Genomic DNA, 23,700 nt, shown 5'->3' on the forward strand with positions numbered 1-23,700 from the left:
AGACTCTCCTGAGTGAGTGAACACTCCCCAGTCAGGGTTGCCTGGATAATAACATGCATTTGCTTTAGCACCAGAACACTTGGGAACTTTCTTCACAGTATCTTGCTTTCTTCTTCAGGACCTTACTGGACTTGGCTGAGCTTTTCCCTAAGAAATTTTATAAAAACAGTTTCCATGTTTTTTCTTTCATGCAGGCTTTTCTAATTCTACTACCGTTCATATCTCTCTTCTAACGCTTATTTTATGCTTTGCTGATTAAGTTGCTTGTGAAACAGCAAAGTATACAGCAGTGGTTTGGATTTGCAGGACCAACATCTTGGGTGCTATTATTTATGCTACCCTGGGCAAGAAACTTAATCTCTCTTAAACCTCAGTTTATTCTTTTACAAAATAGGACAATTACTTACCTTATATAGTTGCAAGAATTAAGTGAAATGATTTCTACAAAACCCATAGCACAATGCCTGGCATATAGATTAGGACTCAATAAACGGTGATTTTTTTTTTTAATCAATTCTATAAATTTATAAACTCCTGGGTGGCAAGGAGGCTATCTTAACTCATCTTTGTATCTGCTACAGTTCCTAACCTAAGATCTTCCATATAATAGGCATGCAAATATTTCTTTTAGGTACTGAATTTAAGGACAATCCATTGACCTTACAGAAAAATTGGTAATTCAAGCACAAACTTATTATCCTAAATATACATTAATTTCACATCCTGTCTTAAAATATTGGATAGAGGTTCTGATTTGAGATAGATTCTACTCAAGACATCCCTGGAACTAACAGAAAATATTTATACGAATTTCATAAAACCATATTACAAATTCACAAGTTCTACATAATAAAAACATGAATCCTTTTAAATTTTTTCCAGAAAACTTTTAATTTAAAAAAATCCACTTCGTCTCAAAATTCACCAAATGCTAAAACCTCAGCCTTCAAAACCAGTCCTTTGGAAAGCATTTATAAAAATCCAGTGACTGTTTTACCACCTGTTGCACATCATCCACACTCTCACCAAGGTACTGGGTCTCTCCAGTTGCTCTTTCCATTTATGGAAATCTGCTCAAAGCTAAATGGTTCCAGGGAGGCAGCCAAACCTCTAAGTAAATCTATCTTTAGGTGACCCTGCTTACTCTTATCTGCAGCTTCACTGAAGCAAAGGATTCAATCAGGCCTTCTAGCTCAACTTTAAGAGCCTTAGTATTAATAAATATAAAATATATTACCATTCCAAGTATTCTTTTTCAAAATGCTTCCCTACAATAAATTTAAAACACACACACACACTGATTAAAAAAAAAAAAACCTGGAAAGCAAATTCTCAGGTTTTTCAACTTTATTCTAGGAACCACATTCTAGTTCAAAGTCTGCTTGTGTTGCAATTTTGCTGTTGTGTTAGGTGCTATTAATAAACCATTCTGGATAAATTAATTTCTTATGTAATTATATTGACATACCCTAAAAACTCTACCCTATTAAAATCAGACCCTCAAGTAATCAGTAATAGAGCAACAGAATTTTACCAAATTCTAAAATGTTTTAAGTTATAAACAAAATAAAATTTGCCTAACAGTCACATATAATGCTGCCCTAATTCTTAAGTACTTTAAGGTACATTTTCAAATCCATGATTTCATGAACGATTAAGTTTGTTATGTCAATGGAAATTATTTCTTAACAGTGTATTTTCTTGTTCACATTTCCAACCCCAACCTCTTCCTCTCAAGATTCAACGTATTATCCCAGACATACATTATATTTACAGAATAAAACAAATAAAATGTATACAAATTTAAGAAAGTTTACTTATTCATACCTTAAATTCTGGATGAGATTAAAAATGCATAAATTCTCTATGAATTATCAACCAGAGGATCTAATACTATAAGTACAGTCAGCAAATGACTGTTAAGCATTTACCATGTGCCAGGAAGGACCTGTGCTATGAATCAGGGATATCTGGCTTCTTGAAGCTTACACTAATAGAGCATCAAAAAATAGAAGTAAAAAATTTCAAAACTAGATAAAGGTGTAAAATAACTTAAAGGTAGTCTGTAAACTAAACAACTTACTAACAACTTGTAAAGCAGAAGACAGGTTTCTAATCTTTTTGATGCTTACTAATTTTACTTTTTGTTGTTTTTATTTACTAACTTAAACAAATACTGCTAAACACATTCAGACAAACAAAAATCTAAGAGTCCAGTCGTAGGTTCAATTTACAACAGTGTACTCATGACAGTTTCCTAAATAGTTAAGGCGTTTTGTAAGTGAGCACTATCTCTCTATACCTAAGTCAAGGAGTAATTCTGATAATATAATTTCAAGAAATATTTCTCCTACTCAAGTTTGTATAATTTTTTTTAATTTTTCATACTATTTTGCCCAGATCAATAATTCAAATACAACTTACTCTAAAATTTGGCACAATTCTGAGGATAAACATGAGTTTAACAGTGTTGAGTTAATCAAAGTAATCAAACTACAAGGAAGGGCTGAAAAGTAAAATTCCTTCTCTGAAAACTTGATTTACTGATATCTTTCTAGCCCTGTGTATGAAATACATGGGAGGAAAAATGTAAGCAACTCATTTTAAAAATAAACAATGAAGCTGAAGTAATCTGATTGATAACATTTTCTAATCACCACTAGTTGGTGTTGCCGGTCAATCCTCCTTGCAGAAATAAATGCATCAAATAAATCCATTTAAATTTTAATCATAATGCCAAAAATAACATTTGCTTATACTCTGGTTTACTACTGGTAAAAGTTTTCTTTTGTTCCATTTCTATCTAATCAAATGGTGTTTGTATGTTAGACTATTCCAGACTCACTCAACAGCTGTTACAAAATACCAAACTTGGTAATTAAGTCTGACAAGAGGCATACCTCTCAGCTTTGCAGAAAAAAATGCTGGCAATGGATCTAGTTCATAACAATGTTCTCAGGTCAAAAATAAAATTTAGTAGCAATCTAGTTTGAAAGCAGTGGAAAAAAATTAGAAAACATAAACTAATATTACAAGGTCATCATTCAACTACTGCACCTGATTTACCACAGTGTATCCCCCTAATGCCCCAAGGCTATAACATAATAGGTAAGTGAACACAAACGAAAGAAATGAGGAGGGGGAAAGGTGAAGGTCTGGGACACTCCATTTAAATAAACAGCCTCTTGACCTTCCAATCAATATAGCTACTTTATAAGGTGTAAAAGAAAACTAAAATTATCTTAACCAGAGATGTCCAATAAAAATATATGAGCCACGTATGTAATTTCCAATTTTCTAGTAGTCACATTAAAAAAAGAGTAAAAAGGGAAAATATCTTTTGTTTAACCCAGTATATCAAAAATATTGTCATTTCAACATGTAAGCAATATGAAGAATTTTTTTCCACTGCTTCAGTTAAATTTAAATGGATTAAAATTAATAATTCAGTTTTCTAGCCACATTTCGAGTATTCAATAGCTACAATGGCTGGTGACTACCATATTGTTAATAACGTAGACCTAAATGCAACTTTAATTCAGCTATTCTCAAACTTTTTTGGTCAAAGACCCTTTTACACTAAAATTAAAGAAAACTACAAAAAGATTTTGTTTATACAGGCCTTGTCTAGAGACATTTATCAAATCTGAAACTAAAACTGAGAAAACTTTACATTTATTAATTCATTTAAAGTAACAATAAACCCATTACTTGTAAAGATAAAAATATTTTTATGAAAATAACTTTTCTGAACCAAAAAATATTGAGTGAATGGCTTTCTTTTACATTGTTGCAAATCTCTTATGTTTGTTTTAACAGAAGAGTCTCATATTTTCTTCATTCAATCTACTTCAATATCATATGTCACAAATCCTCTAGAAAACTCCTCTGTACGCTTCTGAGAGTAAAAAGACAAATGATATTTTAGTATTATTATGGAAATAGTTACAACTTCACAGACCCCCTGAAAGGTACTCAGGACCCCAAGAAACTCTAGACAATATTTTGGGAGCCACACTGTTAATTTATTATCAAATGTAACTTATAACAACCAAATTCTATCCTCATGTTTCTGTAAGTTTTAGCTTTTAAACCTAAACATTAGTGTAGAGGTGAAAAATATGAATCCATTTCAATAAGTAAAACAATATTTTGTCCATTTACCTACATACACAAAGGATTTTTTTAAGTATTTCTTTGCTGCAACCTGAACATTCAAGCTATGAATAACACAAGTTTAAGTAATTTTCAAGAACATTCTTTTGCCTGCCCTTGTTTAAATTTGTTTCTCAAGGAAACTGTTTTATGTTCAATAATCCTGATTGACCATATAGTGATGATACACTTTAACTGAGTTTTTATATGAAATTTTAGTACTGATGCTGCAATAAATTCTGAAGGTTAATTCCTTAAACACATCCTCAAATAAAATGTTTTAAAAGAAAATTAATGCCAGCCGCATTTCAACATAGGCTTCATCTTTTCACATACTGCTAAGTTTGATTTTTCCAATTTGATGATCTCAAGATTGTTATTAAATATTCCAATTTACAGTATGTTAGAAATTTCAGATTCAAATTACAAAAAGAACTTTGACAAATTAGACATTTGTCAGTGAAAATATTTAGGCTAAATTTCCAGAAATTTCTCTCCTTTCCATTTAACTGCATTAAGGTAGAACAAATATTCTGGTGACCCTATTTCTTAAATTAAAAAAAAGACAAAAAAAAAGTCAAAGCAAGTTAACTTGAGAATAAGAGGGGAGAATATTTTAAATTGAAAATCTCCCAGAAAGTCCAGACCATATGTACATATAAATATTAGGAAAGTAAACAATGCTAAACATTCATTTTTGCTATTATAAGCTATATATACTAGAAATGAGCCTAAATTTCTAAATACACTATACCACAGACTTACTCAACATAAAACATGGCCTCAAGTTCCAACCTGTCATATATTTGTATTTTTAAAGATTGGCTAAATTAACCTTTCACTTACACAATGAACTCACAAGTCACATTCACTTACATAGTGTAATGTAAAAAAATCCAAGAACAGGAGAAGCCGTAGCTTTCCATTACATATTTCAGAGCTTTATAATTTTAGAGTTTTAAAAGTCATTAGAGATCATCTAGTCAATCTAGCCTCTTACAGAAAATGGAGCCTCAAAGAGGTTCATTAGCACACAGCTAGTTGAATGAAAGCTAGGTACAGATCCTCACTCCTGACTTCAGGGTCAAGGCTCTTATACATCATGTTACCAGTAAAAGTTTTATGACGAATATCAAGTCTTTATCACGAAAAATATTTTGTACATTAAAACAACACTCATTTTAATAAATATGCTATTTAGCAAGAAATGTGCACTATTTATTTTATCCTTTATTCAAACTCCTCCTGCGGCCTAGTTGACAGTTACCTAAGAAGAACACACACAGTTACTGAAAGAGGAAAATCAAAAGTATATTTCTAGTACCTTAATGTGCAACAACAGTAGTGATGATACAAACCACTCTAACAAGGTCCATTATATATATTAAAGCTTATCTCCCCTAGTAAATGTGCTTTAATAGGGACCAGTGTGTATCAATCAACAACACATTTATAGCAATCACTTTAGGTATATTAACATTTATGTATTTTACAGATTTTCATATGTCTCCTCAATTAGACTATAAAATCTTTATAATGAAGAATTATGTCTAACACTTGCTGACCTCCCCAAAGGGCGATTAAAAAAGTTATCATTCTGTCCGTTTTACAGGCACAAAATTTTACACTAAACATTCCTCTCCCAACATCACTGGAAATTAGCAGCAACAAAAATTTAGAACGATGATGCTCAATTTTCTAGGCCACCTCTCCTCCGCAACTTTTGATTCACCTGGGTAAATCAGCAAACTTGTCTCAAATTTCGTTTTAATATAGGGTTTGTAAAGGAGCTTCAGATTACACTGACATGATTGAGGAAACAATCTGAAAACAATTATACATTAACTTCACAAAACATGATGATAATAAAAAGTTACGAGGTTTGTGTAAGCTAGAAACTGCAGTAAGGCTGGAAAACTGCAAAGTTAACTTTGTTTTAAACCCTCATCAAGGGAGATAAAGCTTTTGTAATTTCAAACTGAGAACTGTCTAGAGCCACTCCAAGCAAAGTATCTAGAGTTCACATTTTGCTAGTAATTCCAAAAGCTTATGAATTACCTCCCATCGGCAAATTAAACCCTCGTCACAGCATCTGCCAAAATTCTCTGACTGGAGGAGTTTTAAGTGTCATTAATTTACAAGTATCATTAGAACCACTAATATAAACCCAAAACTTCCATCCCTTAATTGATATGTTATTAATGGACTGGACATACAAAAAGAACCAAAGTTCTCACTCTGCTCTGCGTCTTATTCACTAAAACTTAAGTTCTTTCTGCGAACAGAAAATAACTGTCAAGTGGGATTTAATCACTAAGAGTAAATGGTGGCTTTTCTTGGGGAGCTCTGAAATGTATAGAATGGCTGGTAACTTGTTATGCTATACGGTACATACACCGTAAGTACCGCTCCAGACTTTATTTGAAGTTAAAAGGTCTTCTGCTATGTAAAAATAAACATAATATATGTTCATGATTTCTCCAATCAAACTGAATCCCTAAGTTTCATCAACTAAACCACCAATTTCAAGCCTCCTGCCTAAAAACAATGGATGGAAAAGGAAGGGTAAGATCTTTTACAACCTTAGTTTTCGGTGATCATTTCTCATCTTCCAATTCCCACTGATGGCGATAATGAAATAGGATCCGGGGAAAGTAACATGTATGCTTATTACAGTTAGTAGTCGTCAAGCACCGCTACAACAATCCAAGGCCCTCACTGCGCTGGCTGCTATTAAGTACAGCTTCTTTTTCTATGTAAGTTAAGTCCGTGCCCTTCCGCTGCAGCAGTGGCGCTGCACATCCCCCACTCCTGCGGCCACTTCCGTGTTTACACTCCTCTTCCCTCCAATTCCATGCGTACATTGTCAGCTTCACTCCCGCCCAATCTTCATTGGCCCAGCTCGGGCCTATAGTCCCGCCCCCAGAAAGCAACGTTCTTATTTGGAACATCTCAGAGAGCAGATTGGAACCAGAGGTCTGTCAATCCCGTCCTTTCTGTCCTCTCCCGGGCGCTTCCGCTATGGTGGGAGGTTTGGGGGGGAGGGGAAAAGGGGGCAATTCCGTGCTGAGACTTCCCTAGGGCCAAGACTCCCTCCCACCCGCCCCACTCCTTCACCCGCTGTTTACAAAAATAAACGTTCTTCTCTGACGCCCCATAGTTCCAGGTCAGGGGTACAAGATATGTTCCATGTCTTTCCCATTCACCCCCTTAAAAAAACAACACACGAGGGAAGGGACATAAACCTAGTTGCTTCACATTCACCCATTAAATGAGGCAACAGAGGCGGGCCCCTGAGAGAAACATCGTCCCCGGTTACTCAACAGTGAGTGACCCTTTCCAAAACCGTTACTCCTGAGACTGCATATGGTGGGGACACGAGAAGGAGGGTCAGCGCATTTTTTGGGGCGGGGGGGGGGGGGCGGGTATCGATGTACCGGACATCGCCCCGGGCTGCCTCCTCCATGCGGAAGTCATGGATCTGTGACCAAGCTTGAAAGGAGAACGGGGCGGGGGAGGCCAGCGTTCACCGGAGAAGCCCGCCGTCCCCAATGCGGGCAGGAGCGGCCTCTCCAGCCAGACAGCGTGGCAGGCGCAGCCGAGACAACAGCCTCACTCACTTCCTGGTTCCTCAGCAACTGAGGTGAAGCGCACAACTCGTCCGCCCCCGAGTCCCCAACTTCACTGCGGCTCCGTTCTCCAGAGCCCGCTGCCAGTGCTCTGCCTGGCAGCTGCTGCTGCTGCTAGCCGAACCCACCCTGAAGCGACAGCGCCGGATTCGAAGCAGGTTACTCTCCAAGGTGATCACTTCCTGATTCGTCGCCTCCATTACTTCATTCACTACCCCCCCTTTTCTCCGGCCGCCCCAGTGACTGTGAGGAAGACACTGTCCCCCTGCACTGACCGCTACAGAGCAGTCACCCCGCCTTCCGTGCACCCCCTCTTCTGCTGCACGGATGCACAGAAGAAAAGTTCCCCGGTTCTTACCGGCCCGGATGAGCAGATCCAGCTGGTTCGTGGGTCCCTCATGCAGAGACGTCGCCATGTTTATCCCGGGGCTGGAGCTGCTGCTTCACATTGACTTACACCGTGAGCAGCGGCGGCAGGGGAGGAGGCGGAACCCGCGGCCGGAGATACACGCCGTGCTTCCGACACACTCACGCACTCGCACACACTCACACACCCGGATCCTTGCGCGTCCTCCGACAGGAAGCCGAGTCCGACCCGCCTCCTGCCGCGGGGCTGAGAAACCCCACCACCTAACGGCAGGGGCGGCGGCGGCGGGGACCTCCCTGGCTGGCAACGCGATCCTTCCGCCCTGCGCCCAGACAGGAAGTCCCGGACACCCGCTCCCGAGAGCGCCCGCAGCCCGCGGCGAAAGAGAGAGACACCTGAGGCTGGGAAACAGCCCTAGGAGCCGCGGCTTGGACACGGCCTGTCGACAGGAAGAGGCACATTTTACGCTCTGCGGAAGAAAAGTCTGCAGTTGTCCCCCCTCTGGAAAAGAGCCATCAATCAAATTTTCTTCCAGGAAGGGATCTAATACCTAGTCCCGCAGTTGTAAATAAAGGTGGCTGTTTAACTTGTGTTGGTCTTATTAAAGCTTACGCAACACGTAACCCGTTAGTTCAAAAAGCAGCACTTTCGAATGAACCTAGAAAATAGTCTAAAACCTTTACTTGGAAAGGAGTTTCCAACTACTTTCAGAGACCGACTTCTTCCTTTTCCCTTTGCAGGAATGTCAAAGAGCACACTAAACAGGTATTTGATAAAGAGCATAACACAAGTACCCTTTCATTTCTGTATGCTTCGTTTGAGAACATTTATATCATCATCTACTTCAAAAAAAAACTTTTTGAAATAGAAGCTAACCTTATTACAAATAAAGTACGTATTAAAATACAATCAAAGAGGGAAATAAATTGTCATTTAATGACTACATTGAAAATACAGGAAATCAAACCAATAGAATGATACAGATGAGGCTTCATTTAAACAAGAAAAAAAAAGCTTCCCTGGTTTCAGAATTCTATAATATAAAAATACGTGAAGCAAAATGTTGCCCTAAATTTGTTTCTATACAAAATTTACGTAAAACAGTGCCTCCCAAAGAATGCGTGCTTTGCTGGTAAACACGAACAAAGATATGGCAATTACCAATTTGAAATAACAAACAATTAAGGTGACAACTCTTATGCTCCCAATATTCTGAACTGTGCTGATAATATGGAGAAAACAAATTTTCCAGTGGCAATATTAATGCAAAATCATTTATAAAAGTTTGCCCGAAGTCTGTGCAGTGTCAGAATAAATTTACACAATCCATGACTATTCTTTCTCATTTCTTCTCATATTCATTTATTCTCTTATTCTTTTCCCCTAACCCTACCACTATCCTCACCCTCCACAAATCCCACCAACCTACCTGCCATTTCCAAAGTACAACTCCCAGAAACCAAATACCTTTCCTGGATTAGATAAATCTGCCATGAATGGGAAAAAATGAACCATGTGACTAGTACCTTTCATTTTTTATTTCTTATCAATTTAAAATAAGGATCATCCATTGATAGGCATCATCTTAAACCGAGACTTACCCACGTGGGGATGATCAGGAACACTAAGGGTAACTGCTGGCTTTAGGCAGATAATTGAAACTGATAATAAATCTGAATGTCCACTCCTATTAATAGTTTTGCATGTATTGTTTAAAACAGAAACAAGTAACTTAAACCAAAGGTCTATTTTTTTCTTGAAGTGACACACAGTCAACTAGGCTTAAGGAGTACTCTTCCTGTTGTGGAAAAGTGTTAGTCTGAAACCTGATCTGTAACTTTTACCTCGCTATCTATTCACTTCTTGCGATATATCTTAAGAAATGTATAGTGTGTGTGGAGTGTGTTTTTCTCTCTGTAAATCCTAATTATAATATGTATCCATGTCAACCCTATATTTTAAGCTCCAAGAAAATAGAGAATAGAATATAATACTTGTATATTATAACAGAAATGATTGCAGAAAGACTGGAAAATATTCCTATATATTTGCAGTTCTTGTATAAACAATTCCCTGGGCTTTAAATGTAATTCTGCCCTGCTACTGTAAATGCAATTCTGCCTTGCTACTGTAAGTAGGCTTTCAAAAGCCTACCAATACTTTTTAGAGACTAATAATAGTATACTGGGAATAGCAAGTAAAGATTGGCTGCTGCTGCAAATATAAATTGGCACAAACTTTTAGGAAACCAATCTGTTATATATCAAGAGGTTTGCATTTTATGACACAGGAATTTCATTTTGGGGACCTGGCTTGAGGAAATAATCAAGACATTCAATGGATTGTTCTATTAAAAATAATGTGTTTGAAGTATTTTTAACAACATGGGAAAATATTCTTAATATAACTGTGACAGGATTTAAATATATATGTATTTTTTCCACACAGTATGATCCAAATATGTTTATGTGAATATAGGTATACTTAATATGGGTATGTGTGTGTAAATGGATGGATGGATGGATGGTAGATACACACTTATCTGCATTTCTCAAGTCCTCAACATTGAGCAGGTATTTATAAACTGAGTACTAAAAAAACAAACATTGAGTAAGAATAGGTAGACTAGCATGGTAGACACTGTAAAGCAAATTCATATTCTGCTAATAACATTACAGAAAGGCATCCCCTATATCAGTTATTGCTGTGTCCCAGCAGAAGAAACAATAGTGAATATTAATAGCTAACTCGTATTAAGTGCTTTCCAAATAAAAGGCACAGTGCAAAACAATTTACCTTCATTTTTTTTCACTTATTCCTCTCTACATTCCTGTGAAATAAGTATTGCTATGATGTTCATTGTACAGATGAGGAATCTAAGGTTCCTTGCCCATGGTCATATACTTAATGATGGTCAGGATCAGGATTTGAACCCAAACATCTTGACTCCAATGCCGTTACTCTCACACACACCCTAAGCACCAAAGTAACAATGTCTGTTTATCTGTTATGATGAATTTAGTATGTTTAGATTTTTCTTGTCCATAAATTCTTTTGTATTCTTCCCTTCAAGAGGTGGAGCCTAATTCTCCTCCCCCTGTGAGTATTGGCTGGACTTACTGACTGACTTCTAACAAACAGAATGAAGCTGAAGTGATTGTGTCCAACTTCAGAAACCATGTCTTAATAGGTACCGTGGCATCCTGCTTGCTCTCTTCCTCTTGGGTCACTGTCTCCTGGAGGAAGTAAGCTGCCACGGCATGAATACACTCAAGGCACTCTGTAGAGAGACCCATGTGGCAAGGAAATGTGGTATACTGCCAATAGCCACCATGTGGCTGAGTTATCTTGGAGAAACACCCTCCAAGCTCTAATCAAGACTTCAGGCAACTGCAGTCCTTGCTGACAGATTCCAACATCATGAAAGACCCTGAGAAAACTGTCTAGCTAAGTCACCTTTACCTCAAAAACTGTGTGAAATGTTAAATGTGTGTTGTTTTAAACTGCTAATTTGTTATGCAACAATAGATAATTAATACAGGGGGAAGGCGGAATTTAAACTCTCAACTTGTCACAATCTTTTACAACTTGGAACTAAAAAAAAGGAAAAGAAGAAAGGTTTATAAATGACCTAAAACTTTCAGCTACAGAATCCTGAGCAGTTTTTTTCATCTGTTAATTCTTTATAGTCTGGAATCAACTTTTTCATCCTCCAATCTCTGCATTACAAAAACAAGTATTAATAATATAATGATTAGAATTAAGGTCTAATATAACGAAAAATAATTAGATACCCTTGGACTTTTTATAGGATTTATATGCCAATGGCCACAAAATGTTCGGTGGTGCTATCTAAATGACTTTATGGTCCTGTAGTAAACAAGATGAAAAAACTTGAGACAAATATAATAAAAATATATTTAAAATATATAAGCATACAATTAAAATAAAATATATACATATGCAGTTTTTGTTTGCAATACTACATAGGTTTTAAATGTTTTTATTTTTAGATTTAACCTGGTAATTTCATTTACTGTTTCCCTTCATCTGGTATACAGAATCACAAAATGTTATAGTTGGAAAGGAACCTCCAGATCGCATCACCCAGAGATTTTCCAAAAATAAAGTACCTGAACATCATGATCTCTTTTCCCTGACCCTAAGGAATTAGATTATTATACTTTAAAAACCAAGTATATAATTCCATGTTGTATCAAACAGTTCTTTAAGTTAGATTCTAGTACAAACAAAGAACAACAGGCTTTAAGTTTTTAAAAAAAATTATGGGTAAGAATAAAAGGGGAGGGAGATTCTACCCATTAATGTTATTTTTCTGTAATTTGGGAGATCAACACTGAGTAACTTAATTGTTAAACCCAGGGATCTTTTCTTTAGCCATCTTATAACCCTGTCTCTCCAAACAAATTACATTACTGACCATCTCTTATTGAAACCTTTTCCTTCATTTTATTTTCATGGTAGTAAACTGCCTGGCTTTGTTTTTTTTCCTATTTGCTTCTTTTCAGTCGCCTTCACGCAATTCTACATAACCCTTAAATGTAACAAGGCTGCAAAAAAATTCTTATCTATGTTTTCTTAGATGCTTAGCCACCATCTCTTTTTATTCTCCATTCTTTCCCGATGATATTAACCATTCACCCCCAGGGCTTTCAATATTATCTCTACACTGATTCTAAAGTCAGTGTCTCCAATCTTGATCTTTTTTTTTTTTTTTTTTAGGCTCTAGGTCCTAATTTCCAATTGTATGGTAAAAATCTCCACTTGGATGACCCATAGGTACCTTAAGGTCTCCTCCTTTGTTTCTCCTATCAATAACATCACCATCTTCCCAAATTAGAAATCAGGGTCATCCAGGTGCCTATTTTAGGAACTCAACTCTTAAAAATTTTTTGAGGTGGATTCCAAACATACAGGAAATTACAAAAATAATATTACAAATAGCCATGTTTCCACCATCCAGAACCAGCAACTATTAACATTTTGGCCTTTATGCTTTAAGGTCTTTTTTTTCTTTTAAGAAATAACACATTACAGATGAAAATAACATGTTCTTTGAATACCATCCATTCCCATTCACCATCCTACTCCTCCAGAGAAACCACTATTATGAGTTTGGTGTATATTCTTCGAGTCTACTTTTTACATATTGTGTGTGTATTCATGTGTATAACACACTTATGAATGTATGTTTGTATTCATGTGTGTACAAGGTATCTTTAGGGATATATACAGTATTATTTTGCATGCCTTGGTAACATAAATTGCATTATACTATATAATATTTCATTCAAGATTTACACTCTGTCCAGATGGTATATGTAAATACAGCTTATACTTTTTAAATGCTACAAAACATTTCAGTGCATGAATTTACCCCATTTTATTTGTCCAATTATCTACTGTTAGGCAATAAAGTTATTTCCATTTTTCACTTTTATAAATAACACTGCAAAAAAATTCTTATCTATGTTTTCTTAGACATGTGTGCTAGTCTCTTCATAAGCTATACATAAAAATAGCATTTCTAGATCACAGAATAAGTACATTTTTAATCTTTTATGTTACTCTCCAAAGTGGCTGAGCAAGTTTAAAATCCTACCAGCGATGTGTTAAGTTCCCATTTTCCCCACATTCTTGTCAACAGGAAATACAATCAGACTTAAAAATTTTTGCCATCTGTTGGTGACAAGAAATTTTTCATTGTTGTATAAATATGCATGTACTTGAAAAGTACTGAGAATAAACACTTTTTCATATGTTAATTAGCCATTAAGGTTTCCCCCTCTGTCAACTGCCTGATCACATCATTTGCCATTTTCCTAAGGCACTTTTTATCTTAGTGATTTGTAGACGCTATTAACATCTTCTAGAAAATAATTCAGATATATGTCACAGAGATATTCTCTGTCAGCTTGCTGCTTGACTTTTAAATTGATTGGTCTATAGTATCTTTCGCCCTGTAAATATTTTAAATTTTGATGTACTCAAATTAATATATATTTTTCTTTACAGTGTTAAATAATCCTTGGAATAAAAAGGAAATGATAAAGAAATCACAGATACAAAAATAATTAATTAGTATTGAAATCTAGATGAATTCTATAAATTCCCAGAAATACATAAAATTCCCAACAGGCACAAAAAGAAAAACTATTGAATATAATAGCAAGCAGTAAAGAAATTAAAACGTAGCTGCAAACCTCCCTTCTACACACAAATACACAAAATCCCAGGCTCAAAAATCTTTTTAGGCAAATTCTATGAAAATTTTAAATTAATTCTGATCTTATACAAGTTGTTCCAGAAAATAAAAAAGAAAAATAAATGAAAGCTACCTGGATTATTTATGAACCTAGTGTAATCTTGATTCCAAAACCAGATAAAGACAAAAGAATAGAAGAAAATAATAGTTCCATTCATTTATGAATATAGATGCAAAGGTCCCTAACTTATGGAAAAACAAAATAAAATGTATCCTCACTGCAATAAAAGAATATTCTTCAATGTCTGAGAATATATCAATAAACTGATCTTTAATAGATTAAAAGAGAAAAATCATTACGTTATCAAAGAATGCCAAAAATGCTTTTGATGAGATTCCATACTTATGTATAACTAACACAAAAACAAAATCAAATACCTTATAGAAGGGAACTTCCTTAACTTGGTACATCCTATATACCAAAACCTGCAGCAAACAAACTTCAAGTTACAATTCAGATGAACTCCTTTCAAGGTTAGGAATGAAACAGATTGCCCTTTAGTATCACTATTCATTAACATATTACTGGAGTTTTGACCATCATCATAAGAAATGAAAAAGAAGTAAGATGGCTGGAAAGAAAGAGGAGGAGGGTCGAGTTGTCCCAGCTGAGGCACTCCTAGACCAGTCAGCTCCCGACTGATCCACCAGATGAACAAAATCTCGAGGAAAAACCCCAGCCCAGATCAGCAAAACCACATGGCTAACTCATAGGCTCAGGAGAAATAATAATAAGTTGTTATTTAAAGCCAATACATTCTGGGGTGGTTTGTTATACAGCAATAGCTGATACAAGGAGGGAGTGATCAAACATCTATTACTGGGCAAGTGGAAAAGTTAAAATGTGGATGTATACCATGCAGTTATCATGTAGCAGTTAGAAGCAAAGGATTACAGTTAGAAGCATGAATATAAAGAACAGTGCTTACCAAAAAAAAAAAAAAAAAAAAAAAAAAAAAAAAAAAATAGGAAGAAAATACATAATAGCATTTATGTGAATTTTAACACATACATAAATCAAATCAAATCTGATGGTTATGAGGCAAGGAGGGAAACGGGACTGTTGTATGATAAAGAGGAATAAACAAATCAACTAAGAAGATAAAAGAGGGAGTATGAAATAGAGATCTAATCTTACTTTTTTCATTTAGAAAGCCAGTTATCCTAACATGATTTTTGAATAGTAAATTCTTTCCCACAAATTTATAAATCCACCTCTACTATAAACCAAATAGAAATATATGCATAGCTCTGCTTCTGGGTTCTCTGTTCTACTCTACTGAACCATTGTCTGTTGCCCAATAACACATTTTAAGTATTTCTATAGCTTTAGAATCACTCTGTCTAGTAGGGCAAGTACCCCACTTTGTTCTTTTGCAAAACTGTCTAGACTATTTTTGGATCTTTAGACTGTTATTAAAACCAAGAAGAACTGTCAAATTCCACCAAAAATAAATCCACTCGGGATTTTGATGGAATTGAACTGAATTTATAGATTAATTGGGGCAGAATTAACAGCTTTATATATTGAGTTTCCATGTGTGTTTGTGGGTTACAGAATTAAGGAATTAAATGGTTTTGGTATGTTTAAGCTTTCTAGTTCCTCGAGTAAGTAGTCTATCTCTTCCTTTATTGATGTTCCTGCCTCAATAGAGTTAAATAATTATTTCATAAAGGTACTACCCATTGTTAAATTTATTCCTAGATACTTCATTAAGGTTTTGTGGCTGGTATGAATGGGATCTTTTCATTTCATTTTCTGTTTAGTGTTCCTGGATGCAGTCATGCTGCTGAATCCTCTTAGAAGTTTTAATAATCTTCATAGTTTCTTAGATTGTGTTAAACCATCTACAAATAATAATTTTGTTTCTTCCCTTCTGATCTTTATTTATTTCTTTGTCTCATCTTATCATATTGGTTAGAACCCCTAGTAATAGTGTTAATTAGTATAGACGATAGCTGGCATCCTGATACTTTCCCACAAAGTATATTCACTATAGATATTTAATATAGACCCCTCATCAAATTCCAATCCAGATTAAGAGTCTTTATCTTCAATAGATGTTGAATTTTTAAAAATGCTTTTTGGATTTATGGAGAAGATTATATGGTTTTTCTTCTTTAATCTATCAATGTGGTACATTACATTAATAGATTCAATATTTAGCCATGCTTGCCTTGCCAGGATGCATTTAGTCAGCATGACTCTTTTTTATATTCCATGTTTTTTTAGATGCAATTTTATTGAAATACATTCATACACCATACAATTCATCCAAAATATACAATCAGTGGCTCACAGTATCATCACATAGTTGTGCATTCATCACATTTTTCACTACTCCAAGAAACAAAAAAAAAAAAAGAAAAAAAGAGAAAACCCAAAACATACTGTACCCCTTACCCCCCCCATGAATTTTTAAATTAATTCTACATTTGTTCTTCTTTATTTAGAATATTTGTAGTAATGAACATATCTGAGTTTGGCATGGAATTTTCTACTGTTACACTGTATCAGTTTAAGGGTTAAATATACTAGCTCCATAAAATGAGTTGGAAAGCTTTCACTCTTTTACTGTTTTGGTAACACTTTGAGTATGTTAAGCGTTATGTATTCCTTGAAATTTTAGTAATAGATATAGGTCTGGTGGATTTTACTTGAATGTGTATTTGAAGGGGCTATATAGCCAAGATAAAAGAAACTGAATGGCTATTGATTTGTTTAGGTTTTCTATTTCTTCTTGAGTCAGTTATAATTTATATACTTTTTATTGTCCCTTTCTTATAAGTTTTCAACTTTCTTGGCTATAGATTAAATTCATTACACTCTCTTAAGATTTTTAAATTCTCCTCTGTTGGTCATAGTTTTGTTCTTCATAGTGCTCATTTTTCCTTGATCTGTCTTTACATAGGTTCATCCATTTTATTAATTTTCTGATTTTATTAATAATATATTATTCTGTTTTGTTTTCTATTTTGTTAATATTGACTTTTATCTTTATTATTTCCTTTCTTCTACTTTATTTGTGTGTATTCTTTTGGTCCTTTATTAACCGCCAGAACCAAACAATGAATTCAATTGTATTGAATTTATTGTATTCAGTTTTTAATATTTTCCAATAATACATTTAAAGCTATTACATTTCCCAGAAAATTCTGCTTAAGCTAATAGCAAGTTTTTGATATGCAGTGCTTTTGTTATTTGCTGCAAATATTTTAGAAATTTCATTTTCTCTTTGATCTATTAAAGTTTTTAGATTCCAATACTATGAAGTATTTTTATTGTATTTTCAATGTTGAATTTTAGTTATATGCTTTATGATTAAGTAATATATTTTGAATGATAATGACATTCTGGACATTGCTGAGATTCCTATAAGGCATTGTACATGGTTAAAAAATGATGTAGACATAATAGAAAAAAAAAAGTACAAGATTCTACTTTATTTGATTAGGCATACTGTTCTATATATCTCCAGTTTATAAAGTTTGTTAATATTGTAGGTAAATTTTTTGATGATATTTTAAATGTTGCATTTGATTTTTCATTTTTGACAAAAGCGTGTTAAAGCTCCACTACTGTTACAGACATATCCATTTCTTCTTGCAATTCTGACAGTTTTTGTTTTAAATGGTATTTCAGGGCTATGTTGTTAGGTGCATATCAGTTTATGAAAGCATATATGCTTCCTGGATGCATTATTTCTTTAGCAGTTTGAAGAGTTTCTCTCTTTGTCCCAATTAAAGATTTTCACCCTAAATTCTATTACCACCAACTTCCTTTTGTTAGTATTTTCCAGGTGAATATATTTTTCCATTCTTTCTATTTAATTTTGCTTTACATGTGTATCTACTATTAATAACACAGACTCTTGTGTTAAGATAACAATAGGTTATCTTAACATAATTTCGTATAACTTATTTCTACTACTTTATGATTTCTAATTCTATGCTTTTTTTTCCGCCTTTGTTGCCTTTTGTTGGCTTGATCAAGTTTAGTTTATTCCCTAATCTATCCCCAACTCAGTATTTTGGAAGCTATACCCTCTATTTCTATCATTTTAGTATACTCTAGATATTTAAAATAATGCCACTCTTCTTACTTCTCATCTTCTCCAGATCATGTTTCACACAGCTCCTCAGTATTTTATTCAAGGGCCACAATAATTTGGCCCCACTGTACCTTTCTAGCCATGTCTCTCAGCCATACCCCTCTAGAAAGCATAAACTCTAGTTAAACTACACTGCTTGTTAGTCTCTAAATAAATTTAAACTTCCTGGCACTCTATTCTGGCTTATGATGTATTCTCAAACACTCATTCATTCCACAAATATTTTATTGAAAGCCTACTATGTGCCTGGCTCTGCTCAATACCAAATAAACACAACAAATATGGTCTCTGACTTTATGGAGCATAATATGAAAACATTAAACAAAAATAAATATAAATATAGTAGAGTAAAACTTCATGGAAACATGAATTCAGGTAAGTCAATTGGCAACTGGCTCTCCTCTTCCACCTTATACTCAAACAGCAGTCACAAGAGCATACAACTACCACCAGGTGGCACCAAACCAAAGCAGAGACCTTAGGCTGGTTTGGCTCTCTTAGTCTGACCCCTGGAACTCCTTCCACACACGGCCCTCCCTCCATGCAGACTGACCCACATCATTTCATTAAGCTCACAATAATGCCACATTTTATGTGATTTCAATTTTTTGGAATGTATTTGCCACTTTATGGTGGGAGTCTATTGTACCACAAATTATAGGTGCTAAGAAAAAAGAAAACAGTGGGGGCCATGATAGAACATAACAGAGCAATCCTAGTTAAGACTGAAGAGTATCTGCTAAGGCCTCCCCAACCACAGTGGCCACCCCTGTCCTAGAAACTGACATTCTATCTGAAGCTCAAGCATGATCAGGAGTTAGACAATGAAAAATGGAAAGCAATTTTTTCCAGAAAAATGGCATATGTGAAGACCCCATGAAGGTAAAGAGTTTGGATTAATGGAAGGGTAAAAAAGGCAATGCAGCTACCCCAATGTGTGTATATGTGTGTGTGTGTGTGTGTGTGTGTGTGTGTGTGTGTGTTACGAGCACAAGGTACGATATAATTCATTAGAGTACAGCGCTTAAGACCTTGGGCTCTGGAGCCTTACTTACTGTGTGAGTTTAAATCCCTGCTCCACCACTTAAATATCTGTCTAACCTTAGAAGTTAGCCTACACTTGTTGAGAATATTAAATATGTTGATATATAAAGTCCCAAGAGCTATTCTTCGCAATATAGCAAAAAACATTAACTGTTAGATTTTTTTGTTACTATTATTGTTGCTATTGTTTTTAGACGGATGAGAGGAACTAATTATTCAGTCTCCTGAAAGCCATGTTATAAACCCTGACTGTTATCCTAAGTACAATTAGAACCCACTGAAGATTTTTTGGGAAGAGAGTATAATTATTCAATTTATATATTTATTTATATTCATTTTTAAATTAATAGCCTTTTTTTAAAAGCAGTTTTAGGGTTACAGAAAAACTGAGGAGAAAGTACAGAAAATTCCTATATAATTCCTCTCCCCACACACACAGTTTCCCCAGTTGTTAACATCTTGGATTAGTCTGGTACATCTGTTACAACTGATGAGCCAGTGTTGATAGATTGTTAAGTAAAGTCAACAGTTTACATTAGGGTTCATTCTTTGTGTTGTACAGTTCTATGGGTTTTAACCAATGTATAGTGTCACGATCCACCATTACAGAATCATATGGAACAGATTCACTGCCCTAAAATTCCCTATGGTCCACCTATTCATCCCTTCCTCCCCCTATCCCCAAGCCCCTGGCAACCATTGGTCTTTTTACTGTCTCTATAGTTTTTCCTTTTCCACAATGTCATAAAATTGGAATCATACAGTATATGACTTTTTCAGACTGGCTTCTTTCACTTAGCAACAGGCATTTAAGGTTCCTCTATGTCTTTTCATAGCCTGATGGCTCATTTCTTTTTATCATTGAATAATCAATTATATAGATGTACCACAATTTGTTTATCCATTTACTTACTGAAGGACATCTTGGTTGCTTCCATAATTCGGTAATTTGGCAATAATTTTGCTTTCATAATTTGGCAATTAAGAATAAAGCTGCTATAATCATTTGTGTACATGTTTCTGCATGGACATAAGTTTTCAATTCATGTGGGTAAATATTAAGAAGCTTAACTGCTTGATTGTAATATACATTCTAAATCACTTTGGCTACTATGTGAAAAATGGGTTGCCAGGGGTCAAAAAGTGAAAATAGGAAGACTGATTAGAAGGTCAAAGGCCATCACAGTAGCTGTTACTATCTTTTACTGTATATAGTAAAAGATCACTACAGATTGGTCTAGGCTAGTAGTAATGGATATGGAAAGAAAGGGGTAGATTCAAGATATATTTTGGAAGTAGAACAGATAGATTTGGTGATAGACTGGTAGGTAAGGGAACAGAAGCTGTAACAATGACGCCTCAGTCAGAAAAACCTTTGCTTCCCAAATGAGAAGATTCAGATGAAATGGAACTTCTCATCAGAAAAGCTAATAGCTCTCCCCTCCTCCTCACTCTCACAACACTGATTTTATTAAGCCTCAGGTTAAAAAGAATTGTTCTCTTATATGTTTTCCCCATTGGAGAACAAGCTCCTTACAGTGGAACCATGTCTAATTTCTTGTTCTAGTCTGCATAAAAAGAAACACAATTTTATGTGCAACACAGGCAGTCTTGGGTAACTCTACAAATGGTCTCAGATCAAGGGCAACTCCCCATGCTCTTTTCCTTCCTTTGGTAAGCACAAGAATCCAACTTGCTTTCTTCTCCTTTCGGATATTCTTATCTTTTGGAATTCTGTTTCCCCTAAGACTAGTTGCAGAATTAACTAGTCTCTCATTAACCTCCCTGTTTCTTATTGCTTCCAAAAACAAGTATATAGGGTTCCTTTTTGTTAGAGTTTACAGCTAATCACTACAGAGAAACAGGGGGCAACAAAGTAGCGCATAAGATTATATGATCTTACAGTGGTGGTCTCTAATCTATAGTTCCTGAGTCCCTTTGCAAGATGGTAAACTGAATGCAATGGCTTCTGCCCTTTACTTTTTATTCCTAAGTAAGGCTCAACAAAAGTTCTTGCATGCAGGCCTCTCTTCCCAGAACACAGGCTTGCAGAAGAAGCCTTAGCAGAATAATTGGTGTCTTCTTGTCTCAGGTAGATAACTGGCACCTTTGGGAGCCTCCTAACTAGGCAAGTAATATTACCAATGGAATTGAAAACAAATGTGGTTTTGTCACCTTGTTTTTCCAAACCAAATGGCTAAAGCTTAACATTGTAAATCCAAAGAGATGTTAACTGTAGACCTATGTCTCTAGAGAAAAAGATAAGAAAAGAAAGGAATGTTCAAAGTTTATTAAAGGAAAGAAATTACCACCTATAAATTTCTTTCTCCTCCTGGGCCAAATGATTGGTTTCTTCTCAAATTTTTCACCCTAAGTAATTATCCTAATTTTGACTTTATTTTCTGAGAATTAAGTTCCAGGGAGGAAAAAAAGGTTATATGGAAAACAGGGATTTGGATTTTGTTAAAAGTCTTGTCAAACAACATGCACAACAAGAAGTATCTTTATGCTAACTAAATTAGAGACATAAATATTTTCTTGTTGATGCAAAACTTCCTAGAGTGATCTTTTGCAAACTCTAGTGACAAGAAAATCATTCCCAAATTCTAGCTAACAAAGAATTCTTTTTATTCAAATAGATTCTTAAATAAGGCCTAGAAAACAACTACATTATTATCACAATACAGTCTAATATAAAACATATGACAAGTATTTTTAGTTAAATAAAACACAAATGTAATTGCTCATTCATTTTAAGCAGCGTATGTATTTTGGCTATTTACAAAGTGGGAAAAAAAATCACTCAGTTATGACCAGTGATGTTATACTTTGAGAATATGGGAATTCTATTATAAAAACTACTATTCCATACAATCTTAGTGTGTCTAATGGAAAGAAGGAATATGGCTATTGTTCTAGTTTGCTAATGCTGCCGGAATGCAAAACACCAGAAATGGATTGGCTTTTATAAAAGGGGTTCATATGGTTAGACAGTTACAGTCTCAAGGCCATAAAGTGTCCAAAGTAACACATCAACAATCGGGTACCTTCACTGGAGGATGGCCAATGGTGTCCAGAAAACCTCTGTTAGCTGGGAAGGCACATGGCTGGCGTCTGCTCCGAAGTTCTGGTTTCAAAATGGCTTTCTCCCAGGATGTTCCTCTCTAGGCTGCAGTTCCTCAAAAATGTCACTCTTAGTTGCACTTGGGGTATTTGTCCTCTCTTAGCTTCTCTGGAGCAAGAGTCTGCTTTCAACAGCCATCTTCAAACTGTCTCTCATCTGCAGCTCCTGTGCTTTCTTCAAAGCGTCCCTCTTGGCTGTAGCTGCTCCTCAAAACATCACTCAAAGCTGCACTGAGTTATGTTATGTCAGCTTCTGTTATGTCTGCTCATTTATATGGCTCCACTGATCAACTTAGACCCACCCCGAATGGGCGGAGCAACACCTCCACGGAAATTATCCAGTCAGAATCATCACCCACAGCTGGGTGGGGTGCATTTCAAAGAAACACTCAAAGAATTACAATCTAATCAACACTGATAACGTCTGCCCACACAAGATTACATCAAAGATAATGGCATTTGGGGGACACAATATACTCAAACTGGCACATTCCACCCCCGGACTCCAAAATGACATTATCTTTCCATATACAAAATACATTCATCCCACAACAATATCACAGATACTTAAATCATTTCAGTAACAACAGTTAAGTACAAGATCCCATCAAAATCAACTATAGGCGTGGGCAGTCCCAAGGCATAATTTTCCTTTAGCTGTGGATCTGTGAACTTAGAACAAGTTATGTGCTTCCAATATACAAAGGAGGGACATTCATAGGATAAACATTCCCATTGCCATAAGGAAAAACTGAAAGGAAAACAGGTTTAACAGGACCAAAACAGTTCCTAAAACCCGCAGGACAAACTCCATTAGATTTCAAAGTCTGAGAATCATTAACAGAATGATGTTGCATTCTTGGGGGTGGAGAGAGAGGGAGTCTAACCCTTCCTAAGGGCCTTTGAGGCAGCCCTTTCCTCTCCAAATGCTTAGGTGAGTGCTCCAACACATCCACACACTGGGGAGACCACCTTCTCGGCCCC

The 23,700-nt window shown here is 35.5% G+C and overlaps 1 protein-coding gene across 12 annotated transcripts in view; it reads right to left on the reverse strand.

Annotated features, from left to right (window-relative positions):
• Positions 1-23,700, reverse strand: part of ELF2 (E74 like ETS transcription factor 2) — a 133,837-nt gene that overhangs the window by 13,118 nt on the left and 97,019 nt on the right. Inside the window, exon 1 of one of the 12 annotated variants that reach the window (XM_037830682.1) lies at positions 8,143-9,018. The exons of 10 other annotated variants lie outside the window; for them this stretch is intronic. In XM_037830682.1, coding sequence (XP_037686610.1) covers positions 8,143-8,200 — 58 coding nt within the window. In that variant the 5' untranslated portion in view covers positions 8,201-9,018. Of the gene's footprint in view, positions 1-8,142; positions 9,019-23,700 lie in introns of those variants that run through there. One more of the 12 variants, XM_037830683.1, reaches the window with a different exon arrangement.

This window comes from Choloepus didactylus, chromosome 3, assembly GCF_015220235.1.
Source record: "Choloepus didactylus isolate mChoDid1 chromosome 3, mChoDid1.pri, whole genome shotgun sequence".
NCBI lineage: Eukaryota > Metazoa > Chordata > Mammalia > Pilosa > Megalonychidae > Choloepus > Choloepus didactylus.